We start from the raw sequence: 23,383 nt of genomic DNA, 5'->3' as shown, positions 1-23,383 counted from the left end.
TAAACAGATCACATTTAAGAAAAAAAAAAATCCCAGTGCTCCCTCTTTCTGGGCCTCTGAGAGTTTGTGAAGCAACAAAATACAAAGAGGCCAAGTTCTAGCCTGGCTGGGGCCGTGTGGCTTCCACTTGGAAGACAGTCTAGACCTCAGTTTCAATTCTCCAGTGCTGAAAATCAGCTAGAATGTGAAATTTGTAGCATTGTAAAATATCAAGTTGGCACCTCTTTAATGTAACTGCCAAGAGCATGTCACAATTTAATGTGGAAAAAATGGAATTTGCATTTGATCAGTAGCTTGTATCCAAGTGCTCAGCAGTATACTTCAGAATGTCTGAAAACTTCCAGAGGAGAAATTAGGAAGAAAGTGACATGCTTATATTCTCAATGCTGCTCTGAGAATCCTCCTTCTTTCCTTCCTCCCTTCATCCCAGAGGCATTTGACCTCCAAGCTACACCCCCTGCCCTATCTTTTATTTATTTTGAAACAGGGTCTCACTAAGTTGCAGAGGGCCTCACTAAGTAGCTGAGGCTGGCCGCGAACCGCGATCCTCCAGTCTCAGCCTCCCTAATGCTGAGATTACAAGTGTGCACCACCGCGCCCGGCTCTATTTTTTATTTTGAAACAGGGTCTCACTAAGCTGCTAAGGGTCCCTCTAAGTTGCTGAGGCTGGCTCAGCCTCTTCCTGTCTCAGCCCCTCAAATACTGGGATTACGGGTGTGCACCACCACACCCTGGCCCATACTCCTTGAAAACAGAACACTTTCTTCATTCTTTCCCAAGGAGATGACTTTAGAGTCTCCTGAAACCAGGACTATCATAAATTTATGCTTCCACAAACAGTGTGACGGAGCACTCCCCAGAGGCCTTTCGTAAGGCTCCTGCTTGCCTCCCCAGGGATGCTTATTTTCAAATACTCTTTCAACTTTTCTGCTTACACACAGAGAAAATAGTTTATTTACTGTGCATCTCTCTCGAATACCTCCTTCCTTGCATGGCTGCTCCTCTGTCTCTTAACAAGGGCTTCAGTTGTGGCCTTCAGGAGCGGCCGCCTCAGGCTGCAGAGAGCACAGCAGCCTCCCCATCCTCCAGGCAGATGGCATTTTCCTCATATGCTCACAACAGCCCCATCCTAGGGACTGCCAGAGGGATGTGAAAAGACTCCCTGAAACCACGCAGCCAGGCCATGGCGGATCTGCCTGGAAAGAGGACCTCGGAGTCTTCTCCTTGGACTTGCCTTAAGCACCATGGGGCCGCCTTGCCATTGGTCTCTCCCTATTGTCTCCACTAGAGAAAAATGGTCAGTGATGGATGGTCATCCGATGACCTGGGCGAAGCGTCGGCAGGAAGCAGAGACGTTTTCGGGCAATTTTGTAGGGTCCCTTTTCCAACCTGGGCTTCTCACCTCACTTAAAATTGTGCTTCACTTCACCTGTTCCTTCTGCCCTCCAGTCTAGACCTCCACCCTTGGCTGAGCCACAGCTGTGGTTAACTTTTTGCTGCTCAGGGTCTGATTTGTGGTGCTCCAGAGCCTCCCAGACCAGATGGGAGCAGCACTCTGGCCCCTGGGGAGCCTGACCCCGCATGGCCTCTGTTCACCTTCCCTGGCCGGGAATGTCTTCTGCCCAAGCTCCTTCAGACCCCAGCCAAATCCTCCTCCTCCTCTAAGCCAGCTCGGTGTGCCCTGCGGAGCTGTCCTCCAGGATGAAAGGCCGAGTCAGATTCTCCCTCCCCACTCTGTTCTTACACCATGCTCTTGGACTGTTGATCAATACTTCTTTTCTTCTGCCTTCTATTGCTATTTCAGCATTGACATGCTGCTCTTTCTTACTGAATTGTAAACCTTCTGCAGCAGGAACAGTCTGACATATCTTTGTATTCTATACCCATGCCATACTCAGCAGGAAACGTACGTCATTAATCTGGCTAGACCCCGGACAGTCCAGTCGGCCCTCCAGACCCACAGGCTTTGAACCCCCAGACCCAGCCAACTGTGCATTGAAAATATTCAGAACCAAAATATTGTATCTGTACTGAACATGCAATGACATTTTTTTCTTATCATCGATTTCCTAAACAATATAGTATAACTATTTGCATAGCGTTTACATTATATAAGCATTGTAAGTTCTCCTACAATGAATTAAAATATGCAGGAGGGTGTTCATAAGTTCTATGCAAATATTATACCATTTTATGTAAGAGACTTGAGCACCCTCAGGAGTCCTGGAATCAATTGCCTTTGGACACAGATAGAGCTGTGCTTAATCTTAAGTAGTAAGCTTGTGTAACTCAAAGAGGTGAATAGTGTTATCCTCAACCCACAGATGAAAAGATGGAGCCTCAGAGAGTGTAAGCGAGCTGCCCAAAGTCACACAGCAAATATTGGGGGGGGGGTAATCGAGCTCGTGTCCGTGGAGCCAAACACACCACTGTCCTCCACACTTTTCATTTCTGAGGAGGAAGTTGGCCAAAAAGTCTTGTGCTCCCTCTTTGAATTTATTTATTTATTTATTTTGCGGGTCTGGGGATGGAACCCAGGGGCATTTGACCTCCAAGCTACATACAGCCCCTGCCCTTTTTTTATTCTTTATTTTGAAACCGGGTCTCACTGAGTTGCGGAGGGCCTCACTAAGAAGTAGCTGAAGCTGTCCGCGAACCACGATCCTCCAGGTCTCAGCCTCCTGAATGCTGGGATTACAAGCGTGCGCCACCACGCCCGGCTTGAATTTATTTTTTATTCTCTTCTTTTGGTACTAGGGATTGAGCCCAGGAGCATCCTACCTCTGAGCTACATCCAGTCCTATTTTATTTTTTTTATTTTTAAACCTGTTCACGCTAAGTTGCTGAGGTTGGCCTTGAACCCGGGATCCTCTGGTCTCAGCCTCCCAAGTGCTGAGATTACAGACCTGTGCCACCACTCCCGGATCCTTTGCTCTCTTTCAGTTTTTCTATTGTTTTGGTTCCTCTCTATGCGATTCTTAACTGCTTACACTGATTCCTGTTCTCTCTGATGTTATGCTGTTCTGAAAAGTTAGGCAGCATAAAAAATACCACATCGCTGATCCATTTCTAAGATTCTGGCAGCTCCTAGTACTTATTCTTGAGGAAGGGGGAGAGATTTTTTCCTTGAACTGTCTGGCCCTAATCACCTCTTGACATCAGCTTGACTCCCAACACCCACTTCTCTCATTCTACAGATCCACCCCCCAGTCAGGAGTGGTTTTTTCAACACACATCTCGGCTTAGCATCTCACAGTGGTTCCCAGATGCCTCCTGTCCTCCAGGCATACGCGGTCCTCCCAGGGGCTCCTTCTTAGCCTCCTCTCTCACCCTCCCCGCTCCCCCCAGCACTCCGGCTAAACAGCGTGGGAGTCCCTGCACACACTCAGGCTCCGAGGGGCCTCTCCACACCTCCCTCCTGTTGCCTGCACAGCCTTCCTTCCCCTGGACCATCCTGGCACTCATCCTCCCACCCACACTTGCCCTGGACTCCATTTCCCCACCACTGCCTCCTGTCTCACCTCATCTCTCCCGCAGCGTTTGATATGTACCTCAGAGGCAGCACACACCATTGCTTAGCATCCAATTTCTATCCCAGGGTGCTCAAAAATGTTTGCTGGATTACTCGATTTACAAACCCAACATTTTGTGGCAGAAAAAAAGCAAACTCATCAATACATGCGTTTGGGGCATCAGAGAGGAGTCGTTATTAACAACTTATGGACCCAGGATGAGGCCAGATCCAGACGTGTGAGCATGACCTCGGTGTGCCCCAAAAACATAGCCATAGGGAGGATCAAGGTATACACATATCACATCAACACACATTTTGAGCTTCTCCCACAAGAAAAGTAGAAACTCTAGTTGGTATAGAACCAATCACACGAGGCCTCTAACCAAGGCTCAGAGAGGCAGAAAAGGATGTGGAGTGTGACTTGACATTGTGTTCCCAGCTCGGTGCACTGGAAGGTAGAAGAGGCAGGAAGGAGATTCTTCCACGCGCACAGTCCTCTTGGCGATAACAGAGCCTGAAGATGTGTAGCTACTTCCAATCAGCTAGTCCATTGCGTTTTCTGAGGAGTCGGTACCTCTGGCCTGTGGCCTCTCCTCCAGCCTGCAGCATTCCACCTGACCTTTCCCCTGGCCCTCTCTTTTGGAATGTGTCCCTGTTGTCAGAGTCATAGCTGCATCCAACCTCCTTGAAAGTTACAGTTAGCTGAGAAAATGGATCACCTGATGGATGGTGGAGCAAACACACGTGAAGACCTATGCCCATCTGTAAGAGAAGCAGAAACAAATGGAGCCGTTTATTTGAACAGGATAATGATTGAATAATGTGAAAGAAGAAAGGAAGAAAGAACAAAAAAGAAAGAGAGAGAGAAAGAATGAAAAAGAAGGGAAGGAAAAAGGTGAGGCTATTTAGCCTAGAAAGAGACAACATGGTCATGATTCTTGTCTTTAAATACTTGAGGACCTTTCTGCCAGCGGCAGCATTTGACTCATTCTTTGACACACCAAGAAAGATAACCAGAGCCAAGGAAAGGAAATGGTGGTGATGCTTCCAGGACGCAGGTCTCAGCCCATATAAGGATATAATGGAGAACAGGAGGGATTTTGCAAGTCCCTCTCAGGCGGCCCGTGGGAAGCCCTGCACATGGGAGTTGGGTGTCGTATCTGGAATAGAAGTCTTCTGGGCTCGTCGATATACTTGATCCCGGGATGCTGCTCAGAACTGTTGAAGAGAGTTATTTGCTCATAACTTTATCATTGCAATTGGATTTGTGTTTTTAGCATCTAAAATTATTACTTATATCACCCTGGAGGCTATGAAATATTCCCTAGTTTTAGACTCGGTTTCCTGCTAGGTGCCCATGGACCCTCACACTGACCTATCTTGTCAAATTGAGTCTAGGAAACGAAAGCAGGCACACGAGTTGTGTCTGTGGCTATGTTTAACACATTTAAAGAGGGTCAGGAATTAGCCAGGAAGGAAACTGTCTGCTCTTTTTATTTCCTTTGAAAAAGGATTCTTATACTCATAGATAAAACAATGTGTTATTTTTGTATCTGAAAGGGAAGAATGGACTGTGGATTCAGAGTAGCTTCTTTAAATAATCACAGGTCTTGTTTGGTTTGGACGAAGCCTGAGCGCATGTGGGGTGCTCAAAGGGAAATTCCAATATCAAGATCAACAACAAAACTGTCCGCAACCAGATCGTTTCTGATATTAACACAGCATGCAGTAGCCCACGGAGCTCAGGGCAACCCGTTACACTCAAAGTATAGCATATATTCAGCCAAAGACTTAAGATAGGCCAGACCTTATCATTAAAATTGGCAAGAAATAACCACAATATGTACAAGAGCTTCCTTACAACACATCTAAATTACACAGGAGAAAACACCGTGGAGAGCAACTACCATTGTAAATACTCTTTGAAGATGATTAATGAGCTCAAAAATGAAAGAAAACATAAAAGAACAGCCTTGGGGTCCTGCCATCTAATCACTTGCCCTGGCACTAAAGGAGGGAGTTGCAAAGTTCATGCCATAATAATTGCACATTAACCCTGGAGGGTAACCCTGTTTGAGAAAGGACTCGCACAACAGTCAGTATATACCTAGGTGCTCTAACAAAATTCTAAGAGTCAAGAACAGACAGAGTTGAAAATAAAATTTCCTTGGGTCTCTAGGCGCTACAATTTTATTGTTACTGTGGATTGAACCCAGAGACATTTTACCTCTGAGCTACACTCTAGGCACTGTGTGTGTGTGTGTGTGTGTGTGTGTGTGTGTGTGTGGTACTGGGGTGGAACCCAGGGGCCTTCTACCTCCACGATACACCTCCAGACCTAATTTATATTTTATTGGGAAGCAGGGTCTCACTAATTGCTGAGAGCTTCACTTAAGCTGCTGAGGCTGGCTTCGAACTTGCGATCCTCCTGTCTCAGCCTCCCAAGTACTGGGATTACAAGCATGCGCCACCGCACCTGGCTCTCTGAGCACTTTTTAATTTTTGTTTTGAAACTGGGTGTTATAAGTTTCTGAGGCTGGCCTCGAACCTGCGATCCTCCTATCTTAGCTTCCCAAGTACTATGTGGAGAGGCACGGGCCACCTTGCCTAAATGTCAATTTCTTTTTGTTCCTCCTTGTCCCTGCATGTCCTTAGCTCTGCCTGATTCCTGCCTCCACATTCACTCCTGGGCTATCCTGGCCCTGAGGAAGGATGTGATGAGTGTTGGCAGTTCTGAAGGATTTCCCAGGGAGAGGGCGCAGGGCTCAAAACAGATGAGTTGCCTGCTCATTCACTCCACACAGGAGGCTGGAGTCGAGGGTACTGGTGCCTTTCTATTTCAACTCCAAACAATAACACCGAATTAGTCTTGGTCAAGAATTCAAAGAATAGTGACAAAATTTAGTTGGGGGAGATCTGAGATCTTTAGAGTTCTTAAGACAAAATAATTCAAACTTGAAAAAAATCTCTATCTAAATTTCTCCCAGGGAAACGAGGCTGGCAAGAAGCTGCACAGGGCATCTGAGAAGTGGGTGCGGTGATTAGGGAACCTGGTGTGGGGCTCTGGGAGGGTCTGGATCTGTGATACAGCTCATGGTTACCAAGTGTGCATTACTGTTTTAAGCAAATAGGCACTCTCCTACTTGATTTTCCCAACGGTCCTATGAAGACGTGCAGGATCAAAGCAGATAAAGTGAAGAACTAGGCACAGAAAGCTTTAAATGCTTTTCGGTAGCACAAGGCTACCAAGTGGCAGAGCTGGGAAACCTCTGGCAAGTTGTGCACCTTCCTGGCAGCTTCCTCACTAAAAAATAAGGATGGTAAAGATAGTGTACTAGCCGGGCGCGGTGGAGCACGCTTGTGGTCCCAGCATTTAGGAGGCTGAGACAGGAGGATCGTGGTTCGTGGACAGCCTCGGCTACTTGATGAGGCCCTTTACATCTCAGTGAGACCCTATTTCAAAATAAGGAATACAAAAATGGGCTGAGGGTATAGCTTAGGGGTAAAATGCCCCTGGATTCCATCCCAAGTACCACACACATGCACACACACACACACACAAAATAGAGTGTACTGAGCAAGGTGTGGTGGAACATGCCTATGGTGTACCCTCCCAGTACTTGGGAGGCTAAGACAGGAGGGTCGCAGGTTCAAGGCCAGCCTCAGCAACTTAACAAGGCCCTCAAAAACTTATTGAGACATTGTTTCAAAATAAAAAATAAAATAGGGCCAGGGTAGAGCTTAGAGGAGAATGCCCCGGAGTTTAATCCCCAGTACTAAAAGGAAGAAAGGAAGGAAGGAAAGAAGGTAAGAAAGAGAGAAGGAAAGAGAAAAGAAAAGAAAGATTATAAACCCTCAGAGGGTTGTTGCAAGATTAACATAGTTCAGACAGTATCTGTCACGTGACAAAAACCAGGTACGTATTTGGCAGCATCGCTGTTTGTCAATACTATGCGTCAAATCCCACTTCAACACAATTTTCTGTATTCTACTCTACCGGCCTTCTCCAGTGCGTCACCCCAAAGGTGCCCCACATCACATGATTCCTGTTGGGCTTGAGGACTTGGTTGGCTGTGATAAAAACGTGTTACAGAACTAGTGTCACAACGAGCAATTCAAATATCTCTACCTAAAGTCTTTTTTGAGATTTTGTGCTGAGCTGGTGATAGAAATGTAAACCAAACCAAAAGCAGCCCCTCTCTTAAAGGCCTCATCGGTCAGTGGACAATAAACCACCTCATTAGTTACCTCAAATTAAAATTAAAATAACAACGGAATCAAAGAATAACACTGGAAACTAGTAGTGTCCGACAAACTTCTCAGAGAAGACTGTAGCTCAGTTATCTGCAGAAAAATGATGGTCCTTGGGTCAATGTCTTACTTGTTCTTTAAGCAGAAAAGACAGGTGGTATGTGCGATGTGTTTGAATTTAAAAGAATAAGAAAGAAAAGAAAACAAATTGTTCTGCCACTGAGGTACTAAAATGATAAGAAAAAAAAAGAAAAGGAGGTTGGGTTGGCGAAGGATTCACAATAATGATTCACACCAGGTCTCCACATTTCATCTGTGAAGTAAGGACTGTTACCTCTGCTTTTTAAGAATGAGGGAGCCGGGCGTGGTGACACACGCTTGTAAACCCAGCATTTGGGAGGCTGGGACAGGAGGATGGTGGTTCATGGACAGCCTCAGCTACTTAGTGAGGCCCTTTGCAACTCAGTGAGACCTTTCAAATTAAAACAAAAAAAAATAGGGCTGAGGATGTAGCTTGGATGTCAAATGCCCCTGGGTTCCATCCCAGTACCTCAAAAAGAAAAGGAAAAAAAAAAATGAGAAAACTAGCTAGGTGTCACTCCGCCTGTAATCCCAGTACTTGGGAGGTTAAGACAGGAAGATCACATGTTTGAAGCCAACCTCAGCCACCTATTTCAAAACAAAAAAAAATAAGGGCTTGAGGCATAACTCAGAGGTAGAATGCTCCTGGGTTCAATCCACAGTTACACACGTGCACACGCGTGCACACACACACACACACACACACACACACAGAGGAAAGAAACTGTGGCCCAGAGTCCTTGTTCTACAACACACTGCTCAGAGTCACACAGGTCTTCCTGCGCATCCTGATGATATCTGAGCTTAGTCCCTGGGTCAGGGCAGGCTCTGCGGCGCAGGTGCCCTGGTGCTTTGCTGTTTGGGAAACCTCCTAAAATTGGCTGGCTCAGCTGCCTGCAAATCTAGTGGTCTGGCCCGCCCATGCCACAAGCCCGGGCTGGTGTGCTGCCGTCGGACCTGGGGGCCTGGGCCACGTGCACAAAGGACCAGCGACACCATCAGAAAGGCTCAGGACAGCCGGGCCTGGGCGTACATGCCTAGAATCCCAGCAACTTTGGTGGCTGAGGCAGGAGGATCACAAATTTGGGATCAGCCTTGTCAATTTAGTAAGACTCTGTCTCAGAATAAAGATAATAAATAAATAAATAGAAAGAAAGGCCTGGGGTGTTGCTCAGTCATAGAGCAACCCTCGGTTCAATCCCCAGTAATAGGAAAAGAAAGGAAAGGAAACGAAAAGAAAAAGGGAAGAGAAAAGATCAGCTCTGGAACTGCACAGCTGTGGAGATTCTAGGCAAGGCGCAGCACACATCAGGACTCAGTCTCTCTGCTGTGTGCGATGGACCCAGGACGTTAGCGAGCCGGGCCCGCACTCTGTAATAAAAGGCAGCAGAGAACTCACCGAATCCAGTACAGCTACATCTGCGTACTCAAGAACAGTGAGTCAAATTGCGGGCCACAGAGGAGAAATCCCAGTACTGTACTCCCTGGGACTTGACCCAGTGGGGGGAGGGGAGGGTGGCAGAGATATCACACCATAGGAGAACGTGCAACCTGGCACCCCCCACAGTCTAAAGCAGCCTCTATCGACTCTCTGGGTCGGAGACTCTGTGATACAACCCAGTAAAGGAGTAGTGGGGTCTGAGATACTACTGACTCGAGATCCAGAGCACCTTAAGCGAAGTCATAGTGACCCAAGGGAAGAACCCAGAGAAGGCACAAACTTCCGAAATCATGGGAAAGAGGAATAATACTGGAGCAATGAATGCCCACAACCCCACAACATCAGAACCCGATAAAACAGAAAATCAGAGATTTCTAGAAGATCAAATCAGGAAAATAACTGTAGAAATAATAGAGGTGCTTCGAAAAGAACTCAGAGAGAGCCAAAAAGAGATAAAGGATGCAATTAATGAAGTAAAGGCCTCAATTCAAAGCACAAACAACCGATTAGACCACATGGAGAACAGAATCTCGCTCTTAGAAGATGATCATTCCAAAAATGAACGCATAGTTTCTAATCTAGGAAAAATTATCTGACAGCAGGAATCTGATATTGAAGAAATATGGGCCCATTTTAAGAGAGCTAACCTAAGAACAATCGGAATAGAGGAGGGAAAAGAAAGTGAAACCAAAGGGATCAACAATCTCTTCAAGGAAGTAATAGCAGAAAATTTTCCAAACATAGAGCAAGAGGTTGATACACACACAGGTCCAGGAAACTTATAGAACTCCCTTTAGACAGGATCGGAGAAGAGAATCCCCACACCACATAATTGTCAAAATGACCAATGTGGAAGCCAAGCAGAGAATCTTAAAGGCAACAAAAACAAAGGGCCAAGTGACATTCAGAGGCAAGCCAATTAGAATCACTCCAGACTTCCCAAACCAAGTCATGAGAGCCAGAAGGGCTTGGAGTAACATATTCCAAACTCTGAAAGAAAACAACTTCCAGCCAAAAATTTCCTACCCAGCAAAACTTTCTATCAAATTAGATGGAGAAATAAGAAGCTTCCATGACAAACAGAAACTGAAGGAATTTTTGTCTTCAAAACCAGCACTAGAGAAAATACTCAAAGAGATTAACTACAAAGAAGAAATAGGTAACACACACCAGAACCAGAGAAACAAGAGTTTCCATCAAACAGTCAACTAAGATTGGTTATCTGTGGAGATTCATTACTTATGTTAGTCTTTTACCTATCTCTAAATGGTATTGTTTGCCTTTATTGTTGTTAATTTTTAGGATTTCTAGTTGGAATATTAATATACCTTCAGATATAGCATTTGGAAATATTTTATCCCATTCTATTAGTAACTGTTACCTCTGTTTACATTGTCTTTGGATATACAATATTTTTTTTTATTTTTTAGGGAGTTTGTTTACTCTTCTGTTGCCTGTGCCATTGAAATCATATCCAAGAAATCACTGCCAATTTCATTGTTGTGAGGTTTTATGACCCAGATTTTCTCCTAAAAGTTTATAGTCTTAAGATTTATATTTAGGTCTTTTATCTATTTTGAGTTAATACTTGTATATGGGATTAGGTAAGGGTCCAACTTTATTCTTTTCCATGTAATTATTATGTTTCAACAATATTTAATTAAAATATTATTATTTCTACCACCAAATGTTCGTGGAAACCTTGTCAAAAATAACTTGACAATATAGGGAAGAATTTAGCTCTAGGCTTTTATTTAACTCCAATGGTTTATATATCTGCCTTTAGAATAGTACTACACTGTTTCAATTATTGTAGCTTTATATGGTTTGAAATCAGAAAATATATATCTTCTAGCTTTGTTCTTTTTCAAGATCGTTTTGGGTATCTAGAGTCCATATTCCATATTAGGATAGAGTTTTTTTTTTCTGAAAAATAAATATATAAATATATGATAGTTTCACCTAAAAAAATAGAAAAAAATATTCTCTGGTAAGAAAGAAAGTAAAAAGAAATATTGAAATGTTATCTTTAAGTCATCAAAAGCTATGTATCAGACAAATTAAACTGTTACGTGAGATTATAATTTTTTTTTTTGTGGTACTGGGGTTCCTGGAAGCCCTTCTACCTCCGGGCTACGCTCCCAGAACTATTTTATATTTTTGAAACAGGGTCTCTTACGCCAGCGCGGCTGGCTTCGAACCTGCGCGATCCTCCTGTCTCCGCCTCCCAAGCGCGGGGATTACAAGCATGCGCCACCACGCCCGGCTTGAGATTATCATTTTTAATTTTGGATAAATTGCTATAATACTAGATGTCAACCACTAAGCCAAGCATGGGAGGGAGGGATGGGGAGAGAATGGGGTGGGGATCGGGTGGGGGCTGACTGGGCGATATGTGCATGTATGTCTACAAAAGTTTGTATCCCACTATGATGTATGAATACAGTGCACCAATAAAAAAAAAAAGGCACCGTTACCATATACTCTTTGAGTCGGGCAGGCTCTTGTCAGTTTCCCCCAAAAAACAGAGCCTCATGCCGTGTCCTGCCCCTGGCCTTTCACCCACATCATCTGGGAGCGATGTCCCTGAGACCCAGCGCCCACTCCTAATCATTAGCCAGTCCCACCCATGTTCCCTGGCCTCCCCCAGCCTGCCGTGTGCGGCTGGGCTGTCTCCCGCCCCAAGACAAAGCTGACCTGACCAGGCCAGGCTGCAGACGCCTGACCACTGAGGAAACACCTAGGGGCTCACTTCAGTAGTTGTTGAGACGGTGGCTCTTCCAATAGACAGAGTCAGAGCTATCAATCAGACACTGTAAAATTCTAACTCTGCCCTTTATGAAACAGTACTAAGCTAGGCGCGGCGGTACACGCCTGTACTCCTAGTACTTGGGAGGGTGAGACAGGAGGTTCGCAGTTCAAGGCCAGCCTTAACAACTTAGCAAAGATCCTGCTTCAAAATTGAAAATAAAAGGGGTTGGTGGGGGAGATGTATGGCTCAGAGGTAGAATGCCCCCTGGGTTCAATCCCCAGCACCAAAAAGAAAAAAAAAAACATGTTTACTAAGCTGCATTGAATACTATTAATATTAAACAGGTCTTTGCTGCCTAATAATGCTCATCTTGAAGACGTTTTCTAATGAGCTGATTCCTTAAATGTGTGTTTGCACACAAACACAGTCCTTCCGAAAGGAATTTTGCCTGAGTAAGGGCTGTGGAATGAGACTTTGGGGGTCAGCTTCCTGCCCTGCGGCTCACAGTGGGAAAGTTCCCACGGTCAGAGGGGGCCTCTCGCAGTGCCTTCCGTGTGGGAAGTCTCCGCAGAGGTTCTGAGTGCACGGTGCCCTGTCCAAGGCGCTGTCACTGTCTGTGACGGGCGGAGGCCGGCCCCCGGGCCATGCCTTGAGCAGGTCCCAGTTAAACTCCACAAAACTAGCCGGGCAGTGCTGCACACCTGTAATCCAGCAATTGGGAGGCTGAAACAGGAGGATCGCAAACAGGAGGCCAGTCTGCACAATCCAGCAAGCCTCTGTTTCAAAAGAAAAGAAAGGAAAAGGGCTGGGAGGAGGGAGGGAGGGAGGGAGGGAGGGAGAGAGAGAGAGAGAGAGAGAGAGAGAGAGAGAGAGAGAGAGAGGAGGAGGTTGTGTACATCAGCAAGGTAGCATGTGACCTTATGCTGTAGAAGTAATCCACTCTCATGAACCTGAGCTTGCAATATTCCCACCGTGAGAATATGTAGTGGGAGAAAAGGTTATGCATTTCAAAACTTCTTTAAGAAAGTTGTTCTCAGTCTCTTCAGATTCAGGGAAACTTCATTTATTCATTCCAAATTCATTCATTCATCAGATGAATTCATTCATTCGGTAGGCACTATTTTTTTTGTGGGGGGGAGTCTGGGGATGGAACCCAAAGACATTCAACCTCCGAGCTACACCCCCTTCCCTGTTGTTTATTCTTTATTTTGAAACAGAGTCTCACTGAGTTGCAGAGGGTCTCACTAAGTAGCTGAGGCTGTCTGCGAACCGCCATCCTCCGGTCTCAGCCTCCCGAATGCTGGGATTACAAGCGTGCGCCGCCATGCCTGGCTCATTCGGTGGGCACTATTTTGAGGCTGTTTCTTAAGTGCCAGGCACTATTCCAAATGCCAGGGATGGAGCAGCGATCCATCTGCAGAGACCCAGGATCCTGTGTTCTGCCATTTCACAAGGTGCGTCAGTTCAGATCTGCACGCCCGACTCCACGCGCCAGCCCTGAGTGCTTTTCTCCTACCTCGTGCTCCATCCCCTGGAGCAGACGTGGGACGAAAGTCATGGTCCACAGGCGTACTGAATTAATAACTAGGAATAGGGATTTGACCCTGAACTCCCTGATTCCTGGTGGAACTGCCTGGAGACAGGCAGAGCAGAGCAGAGTCCATCCCTTTGCTCAACCTAAGGACAGGGCGGGCGAGCCCAGCAGCATGCCACCTCAGCTGCCTGGAAACTCACAGCCTGGCAGAGAGCAGCAGAAACCGCAGCCCAGGGCACAGGGGGCTGCGCACACAGAAACCACAGGATGTGGAGGTGACTGGGGGAGCCGGAGGACAGCAGGAGTGAAAGTGGAGAGGTGAGGCTGAGGGGAGTGCTGAAGCCGGAGCCAGCCCTGATGCACCAGGCAAGCGCTCTACCTCTGAGCGACACCCCCAGCCCAGGCGACAGGGAACAGATGCGGGAACCGAGGCAGAGGAGTCGCAGGGGTTGGCAAGAGCACCGGGCCGTGGAGCTCAGCAGGCTGGGAGAGCAGCAGTGAGGCCCCTTAGGCAGTGGCAGTGGGGAGGGAGGAGCTGGCCGTCTCCTGAGCCACAGTAGGAAGGCAGCTCCGAGGTGGGTGGGCTGCCTGAAAAGGACTGCCCGCTTCCCCTCCCCACCAGGCCAGCACTGTGGCAGGGACTGTGGCTTATAGGAAGTGATTAATGCGCCCTAGTAAAGGCCAAAAAGATAAGAGAGCAGGAGGAAGCCATGCCACACCCTGGACACAACACGTGGTGGTTTAGCACGCAGTCAGACAATCCGGGTTAAAAATCCCAGCCCCGCCACCTGCAGGCTGTGTGGCTTTGTGCAGAAGGCTTGATCTCTCTGAGCCTCGACTTCCTCACTCATAGAATGGGAATAACCCAGCCCATAGGGTTGGTGTGAGTCTTGGAGAATGAACACACACCAATCCTTAGAAGAGTATCTAGAAGCCAGGCGAGGTGGCACATGCTGTAGACTCAGGACTTGGGGTGCTGAAACGAGAGGATTGTAGGTTTGCGGCCAGCCTCAGTAATTTAGTGAGACACTGTTTCAGAATAAAATAGGGCTTGGAGTTTAGCTCAGAGGTAAAATGCTCCTGGGTTTAACACGTGCGTGTGCACACACACACACACACACACACACACACACACACACTCAATAAGGATTACAGTTTTGCTCTCTGTGGGTGTCTGCCGTGTGTGTTTGCTTGGATTCAAGGAACCTTCACTGTCTCCAACTGCCTGTGACACATGGTGCAAACCATCCTGCAGGTGTTGAGAGTCCTCAGCACTCTGGCCCTGCCAGGACACCCTGTCCTTTTCCAGGCCTGGGTCTTTAACCCTTCCCACTGCCTACACTGTCCTCTCCACCTCCGTCTCTGCAGATCAAAATCCATGTCAAATGCTACCTCTTCCATAAACATTAAACTCCTCAATCTCAGGTGTGTGTGTGTGTGTGTGTGTGTGTGTGTGTTTTACTGGGGATTGAACCCAGAGGCATTCTACCTCCATGCCACAACCCCGGCCACATTTTTAATTTTTTTTTTTTTGTCTTGAAACAGGGGTCTCATTAAATTGCTGAAATGAGCCAGGCGTGGTTGGCGCACACTTGTAATCCCCGCACTTGGGAGGCTGAGACAGGAGGATCGCACAGGTTCGAAGCCAGCCTCAGCTACTTAGTGAGGCTCTCAGCAACTTAGTGAGACCCTGTTTCCAAACAAAATATAAAATAGGTCTTGGAGTATAGCCCGGAGGTAGAAAGCCTCTGGGTTCCACCCTTAGTACATAAAAATAATAATAATAATAATAATAATAATAATAATAATTGCTGAAATGGCCCAGAGCCTGTGATTCTCCTATCTCAGTCTTCCAACTTCTGGGATTACAAATATGCATCACCACACCCAGATCTCTGAAGCTTTTTTTGGGGGAGGGGGTCTGGGGATGGAACCCAGGGGCATTCAACCTCCGAGCTACACCCCTAGCCCTATTTTTTATTCTTTATTTTTGAAAGAGGGTCTCACTGAGTTGCAAAGGGCCTCACTAAATAGCTGAAGCTGGCTGCGAAGCACAATCCTCCTGTCTCAACATCCCAAATGCTGGGATTACAAGCGTGCACCACCACACTCGGCTTATTCTTTATTTTGAAACAGAGTCTCACTGGGTTGCAAAGGGCCTCATCAAATAGCTGAGGCTGATCTCAGCCTCCTGAATGCTGGGATTACAAGCATGTGCCACCATGCCCGGCTTCCCTGAAGCTTTTGTGTGTGTGTGTGTGTGTGGTACTGGGGTTCCTTGGAACCCCTTCTACCTCTGGGCTACACTCCCAGACTTATTTTATACTTTTTTTTTTTTTTTTAATTTGGAAACAGGGTCTCTTAAGCCAGCAAGCCTGGCTTCGAACCTGCGCAATCCTCCTGTCTCCACCTCCCAAGCACCGGGATTACAAGCATGCACCACCATGCCTGGCATCTCTGAAGCTTTTTTTTTTTTTTTTTTTTGGTGGTACTGGGGTTCCTGGAAGCCCTTCTACCTCCGGGCTACACTCCCAGACTTATTTTATATTTTTGAAACAGGGTCTCTTAGGCCAGCGCGGCTGGCTTCAAACCTGCGCGATCTTCCTGTCTCCACCTCCCAAGCGCGGAGATTACAAGCGTGCACCACCACGCCCAGCCTCTGAAGCTTTTTAAACATCAAATATCTTTGCATTTCCTTTAAGTGTCTGGGTTAGGCTTGAACAGGGTTCTTGGAAGTGGACCCCTTCCTTCCTCGCTTCCCTGTCTCCTCCAGCACCTCCCCTGCTATAGCAGGACTCAACACGGCTTCCTGAAATGAAACCAAAAAGCCACCAGACAAAGTACTTAGGAATTGCCACTAGCTTCAAGGGTATGTGCGCACCAGCCACATCAGAGCTGCTCAGCCAATGACATCCTCAGCCATAGCAGCCTTCTTAAAAAGAAGAGTTCACTTGTTCTTGGCCTCTCTGAATATACACCTGACTCTTTTTAATGAAGCTAAAGGATCAGGTTGTTGCTTTTGAATTCCTGGGAAACTGTCCCCTGGCATCGACAGAGGACCCCCTGCGCCGTCCTCTCACAAACCCCCGCGTCTCCTTCCTTTCCAGCAGCATCACTTGAATGCTTGGTGTCGTGCCTTTTTGGTCTGGGAGGAACGCTGCTCAAGCTTTTGCTGTGGGTGAGGTTGGGACATGCTGCCTGGGAGGATCCAGGCCTGGCCTCAGCTCTTCTCACCTCAGCCTGCGCAGGCCACTGCCGCTGAGGTCAGACACGGAGCCAGACCCAGGGTGGTTCAGACCGGCCGTTCCAAAGGGAGCAAGAGGCGATCGTGACAGGCCTCAAGTCTTATTTTTATTTGGAAAATTTACTTTGAAGAATCCTGTGAGTCCCAGTAGAGCTCTTTGTCTCCTCTCTCTTCTCTCTCTCTCTCTCTCTCCTTTTTCTTTAGAATTTCCTCTAAACCCATTAGGGAGATCTAACATCTTCCAGATTTAGCACTTCAATGGGCTTCTTGTTCCTGCCTTAATTTTTCCCCATTTTTAATTTCTCCTCTGAATTTCAATTAGTTCTCCCTGGCATTACGAAGTTTGCACACTGGACAGCAGGATTTCTGGTCTTTCATGTGTGAGTTCCTGATGGTGATACTGCCTGACTCAGAAGGTCAGCCTCTGCCGCGGAGGCTCAGACTGCACACTGCAGTCTCTAGGAGGAACCGCACAGGGGCTCTGGCCTTTGACCTCTGGCCTCTTATGAATCCACAAAGCCCTGCAGAATGGTGCTTCTTTTTAGCAACATTTTGGTGATTTTTCTCTCTCCAGGAACCTCAGACAAGTCTAACCTGGAGCTGGTCACCCTGACGTGTACCTGTGTGGCCGCGACCCTCTTCTGGCTCCTGTTAACACTCTTTATCCGAAAACTGAAAAGGGTAAGAACATATCAGAGCCAGGTGCAGTGGTACATACCTGTAATCCCCCCAGCGACTTGGGAGGCTGAGGCAGAAGGATCACAAGTTCGAGACTAGCCTCGGTAACTTAGAGAGATTCTCAGCAACTTAGCCAGGCCCTATCTCAAAATAAAGTTTTAAAAGGGCTGAGAATGTAACAGTAAATCATCATCATCATCATCACCATCATCATCGTCACCATCATCATCATCATCATCATCATCATCATCATTAGATGATGATGATGTTCTCTGCGATATTCTAACCTGCCTGGTCTGCGATCTAGAGTGCGCACTAAACAAATGTTGGACCCTCTTCCTTTTCTTCCTTCTCATTCCTGTTCTGACCCAGTGAACGCTGAAAACAAGACCGTTCAAATGTCTCCAGCCACAAGGTGAAGTTTCCAAAGAAAAGCTAGAACAAGGAGATGAATATTTCCCAGGAATAAGAGGGATGGTTTCAATCTAGAAAATGTATAATTGAGCCTTTTGTTTTGTTTTGTCTTGCGGTGCTGGGGGGTGGACCTCCAGCTTTCTTTGCACATGCGGAGCAGGAACTCTGCCAATGGAGCTGCCCTGCCGCCCTGAGATAGTCTGTAAATTAAACTTAGCATGAGTTCTGTGAAGAAATTGTTTGAACGTCACTCTCCACTGAGAAATACAGGGAGAGGCAAAATAAAGACCCACCTCTGACTTGGCATCGTGGCCACACAAATTAGGACACTTGTTCCACACAGTCTGGGTCCCCCAGAACTCGAGGTGCCCGGGACAGGAGTCAGGGCGTCAGAATTCCACAGTTAGGCCTGCGCTCCCACCTGCTGCTCTGCAATTGGGTTGGAAGCCCAGCGTTCATTCAGATGCTCACTGCTAGTGCGCTCAGCACGGCGTCAGGCGCTGCTCCAGACCCCCGGGAGACACTGCTGAGCAAACGCCACAGCGTGCAGTGCTCCAAGGAGTGACCTGAGTCAGCCACATGGTCTATTATCAAACTGCCATGCTACACTTGCTGAAAGGGTTGGCTGACCAAAATAGCATAAGATGGCTGGTCAGGCAAGGAACAGAGGAGAAAGTGTTTGGGGGAGAGGGAACAACGGGTCGGAGCTGGGGCCAGGGAGAGACTGGCAGAAGGCCAGTGGGCTTTGATGGTAAGAAGAAGGAGCAGGAAGATATCAGCCGGAGCTGGCAAGGCCAAGAGCAGGCTGCAAAGCCTGGCCAGGCCTTGTAGGCCAGAGTAAGGAATTCTAGTCGAATTCTAAAAACCCCATGAGCCTTGGGGAGGTGAGGGATACAAAAGGTTGGGGTGGTAAATGTGATAGATTATGTGTTAGGAAAAAATAATTATGAAGTGGGCATGGTGGCGCATGCCTGTAATCCCAGTACCTGGGAGGCTGAGACGGCAAGATCATGGGTTCGAAGCCAGCCTCAGAAATTTAGCAAGACCCTTAGCAACTTAGTGAGACCTTGTTTCTAATTTTAAAAGGGTTGGGAGTATAGCTCAGAGATAGAATCGGCAGAACTTAAAAAGGGTCAAGGAAGCTTCTGAAGTCTCTAGAGATTGATCCTTGTTCATGTGTGAGGTCTTGTGGGAAGCTACAATTAATCTTTCCCCACATACAAAGAAGAAGACATGACATTTACAGAGAGGAAACTGAGGCTGGGAGAGGTAAAGTAACTGGCTCAAGTCACTATAACTGGAACTTGGTTTAACCAGGCCGACTGACATCAGCCTTCAGATGCAGACCGCTAAGGTGCATTTGATAGGCTTGGCCAAGCCAGCGCCCGCTCTCATTGGTGAACGTGTGACACTGGGTTTTTTTTCTGAGCAATGTAGTGATTGACTTTGAGACATTACTATTAAGGCTACTGCTTTGTGAGGCCCGAAAATAGTTTAGAACCAGGAAGCAGATCACATAGGAAAATACATCTAGCAAAAGCCAAACTCACCCCTCTGAAAGCTAGAAGAATTCAAAGGAGGAGCGAGGGAGAAAAAACTTCCGAGACAGCAATGCTCGAGGCAGATTTGAAGGCTGTGGCTAGAAGGAAAGTAGCAGAAAAACACAGCCTGCTCCCCATTCCTGCTCCCCAGATTGGGAGAGCAGCACAGCTACTCAGCATGTAGGGAAATAGTGAAAACGAGACTACAAGGGTAAGCTGGGACCACGGTGCGGAGGTTCCTTCTGTTTCAAAAATTCTGTAAAATGTTGATGGGAAGCAAGAGATCATTATCCCCCAAACAGAGTGCCTCTAAAATTTGTTTGTGGGAGGCAAAGAGGAACAAACTTCAAAAAACTATTTCCAGCTGGGGCGTGGTGGTGATGCCCATAATCCCGGTACTTGGGAGACTGAGAAAGGAAGATCACAGGCTTAAGGCCAGCTTCAGCAACTTAGAGAGACCCTCGGCAACTTAGCAAGACCCTGTTTTAAAATTAAAAAAATTAAAAGGTCTGGGGGGTGTATCTCTGTAGCTCAGAGGTAGATCCCCAGTACAAAAAAAAAAAAAAAAAAAAGTTCCATGGGGCTTCTGTAGCCACAATGTAAATCAATGTAAATTTCCCACTGATAAAGAATATATTTTCTCTTTCTATCCCCACCCTCAAATGCCAGTGTTATAATTATAGCTAACATTACAAATGCTTCCTATAAACCAGGACCCTACCCAATAGCTCTACATGCATATGTCATTTGATATTCACAATAACCCCCTGAGATAAGTCCAGTTATCACTGCTATCTCACAGATAAGGACACTAGGCTTAACAGGGTTCAGCAAAGGGCTGGTCCCAGGTTGAGCTGTGACTCCATGCCAAGCCGCCAGGGCTGCTCAGTGTTACTGTCAGCTGAAAGAATAAACATTCAACCATCACACTCTCCCCCAAGCCCTCACTTAAGGTGGGCCTGGTGTTTCCTCTCTGCCTTACTGAGATAAACCATGAAATTCCAGAGGTGCCACCTGGGGACCATCTCCAGTGGCCTGTTCCTCAATGTCCCCACACCTCCTGCATACATCCAAGATGTCCCTGACCAGGTCTCAGCTGTCCTGTGCTCTTCGAAGACAGAAGACTGATCTTCATCACCTTGGCTCTATTGGGCATTGGAAAGCCAGGTGTGGTGGCACACACCTGTAATCCCAGTACTTGGGAGGCATGAACAGGAGGACTGCAGGTTTGAGGCCAACCTCAGCAACTTAATGAGACTGTTTCAAAAAAAGCGCCAGGCGTGGTGGTGCACACTTGTAATCCCAGCGCTTGGGAGGCTGAGACACAGGGATCACGGTTCACAGCCAGCCTCAGCTACTTAGTGAGGCCCTTTGCAACTCAGTGAGACCCTGTTTCAAAATAAAGAATAAAAAATAGGGCTGGAAGTGTAGCTCGGAGGTAGCTCTGTTCCATCACCACTACTGCAAAAAAGGTGGGGCTTGGGGTATAGCTCTGAGGTATAATGCCCCTGGATTTAATCCCCAATACCACACATACACACATACAAAAAAGGCACTATATTTGGCATTGAAAAGGTTGGTCATAATAACTACTCCAGCAGCTTCTCTCATGTACTGTCGTGTACAGTGCCCTGTACAAGAATTTAAGCTCTTCTATGGGCTTCCCGCCTGGTGGGCCCTTCCAGGCTAATACCAATGACAAATGCAGCTAGGGACAAACCAGCTTCATATCTTTAATTTTCACCCTTTCTGGAAGCCAGGCGAACTTTCCTGCCTTGAGCTATCTGTCACATTTTAGTGATAATTTGTGTGAGGAGGAAAGCGATGGGAGTGATGGATGGGGTGAGCTGGGAGGCCCAGGCTGGGGTGAGCAGAGGCTGCAGAGTGTGGTGGGTGTGAAATGGTGTGCATGGGGAGCTTGTCTTCTCCACCCAGTTCCTATCCCTGCAGGAAGACCAGCCTCATTTACATGAAGCTTATGGAACACAGAGGCCGGAGATTCCTGGGAAAGCATGCTTTCTTTCTGTCCTGCCTGAGAGCCTGCCCACAGAAACGCAGTCATCGATTCTGGAAATCTGCCCACAAATAGGAAATACACCTGTTGATAGGAATCTGACATAAAGGGTACTTTATGGGCTCAATTTGCATTACCAAGAAAACAGGCACTTCGAAGCAGAGGCCAGTCTTAGTCACTGGGCATCCTTCCAACAGCCAAATGAGGTTGTGTGTAAGGCTTATATCATATTGACTCCAAGGCTTTTCAGACAATTAACTTCCAGCCTTATTCTAATGGCATCCATTAACTCTATAGTCTTTTCCAGTAGCTGAGGCAACTACAAGGTCCAGCCTTCTGAGTATTTAAACACTTTGTAAGAAATACGCTTTCACTAGCCAGGTGTGATGGCACACACACGCAATCCCAGTACTGAGATAGAAGAATTGATAGAAGAAAAGATAGAAGGCTGAGATAGAAGAATTGCAGGTTAGAGACTAGCCCTGTCAATTTAGCAAGACCCTTGGTAACTTAGCAAGATCCGTGTTCAAATAAATTTTAAAAAAGGGCTGGGAGTGTAGCTTGGAGGTAGAATCCAAGAAAGAAAGAAGGAAAGAAGCAGGGGAGGGAGGAGAGAAGCTGGAAGGAAGGTGTTTTTACTGCCCTGGGGAATCCTGGGTTTGCGTTGTCACTCTGGCCTTTCCTGCAAGTGTAGAAAAACCACAGCACACCCGCCTGCTGGCCCATCTGCAGTGTGCATTCCTGCTTGTGCAGAATGGCCAAGAAAAGCTATTTTTAGTCACCATTTGGAATGATTATATAAAAATGTTTGGCATTTTTTAGAAAAACTATCATATAATTGTTTCAGAACAAGCATGACGCATAAGGTCACTGAAGAACTTGAGTGCATTTTGTCCAGCATAGGCTGGTGGAGCTAGCACTGTAGAAATACCACATGGGAAAGGTAAGGAGCCCTGTCATGGAAACGGCAAACTCAAGGGGACAGAAGTGTGGTGCGCCCTTTGCACTACCACACAGTTCCAATCAAGTGATCCGGAATGGAAGATGGTGCCAAGTAATGTTTTCAGTGGAACACCTGAGGTCTTTAAAGTGGTTGCTTCTCAGTGACTTTGAGGTCTTTTTCTTCCTCAGTCTTCTTCGGAGATAAAAACTGACTACCTATCGATCATTATGGACCCAGACGAGGTTCCCCTGGATGAGCAGTGTGAGCGGCTCCCCTATGACGCCAGCAAGTGGGAGTTTGCCCGGGAGAGACTCAAACTGGGTAACGTATCTGTGCAGCTGATGTATGAGCCTGTCCGAGCACCAGTGTCTGCAAAACACTTTGCTTTGAGGGATACAGAAGTAGCCAAGGCCTCAGATCCTCCCTTCTCACTGCCCACAAACTAGCAAGGCTGTGGGCACAGGGATGCTGAGACAACGGGACAAGAGAGCGCCCGTGTGTTCCTCCAGTCGTTACTAGGCACCATTGCTGAGCAGCAGACACTGGCCTGAGCCCCAGAGACTTAAAGACCTCAAAGATCTGGAGAGAGATGCAAAAAGTAGATGAGTAAAGGGGGAGAGATCAGCCCCCACTGGAGCCTTACAAATGCCGGCACTCTTAAATAATCAAATTATTAAGGAGGTAGACACACATGATCCAGAGGATCATACAGGCTGGCCAGGACCTGCAAAATCATTTGGCAAGAGTGGGTGCCCTTGGAGGATGTGGACCCAAATGCCCCTCTGTGTGGGTCCCCAGATGGCCTCTTTTGAGTCTCCTGGAGTGTTGGAAATGTCCAGACAGAGAAGGCCTTAGGGGAAATCACAGGAGTTTCACTTTTGCGGAGACTTGTTTTCCAGGTTGGGCAGATGCTGTAAACAGCAGGCAAATGTGCTTTCCCTTGGTGTACCCCCGGTTGCCCCGGTTCGGACGTCAC

At 47.0% G+C, this 23,383-nt stretch overlaps 1 protein-coding gene across 1 annotated transcript in view; it reads left to right on the top strand.

Moving 5' to 3' along the window:
• Positions 1-23,383, top strand: part of FLT1 (fms related receptor tyrosine kinase 1) — a gene marked incomplete at its 3' end in the record, with an annotated part of 206,155 nt that overhangs the window by 141,635 nt on the left and 41,137 nt on the right. The window contains exons 16-17 of the mRNA XM_080690255.1: positions 17,392-17,498; positions 22,596-22,728. Of these exons, the coding sequence (XP_080546381.1) occupies positions 17,392-17,498; positions 22,596-22,728 (240 nt within the window). The remainder of the gene's footprint in view (positions 1-17,391; positions 17,499-22,595; positions 22,729-23,383) is intronic.

This window comes from Muscardinus avellanarius (assembly GCF_963383645.1).
Source record: "Muscardinus avellanarius genome assembly, chromosome: 2".
NCBI classification, from domain to species: Eukaryota; Metazoa; Chordata; class Mammalia; order Rodentia; family Gliridae; genus Muscardinus; species Muscardinus avellanarius.
The sequence above is the reverse complement of the archived record's forward strand: the minus strand, read 5'-3'. Positions and strand labels throughout refer to the sequence as shown.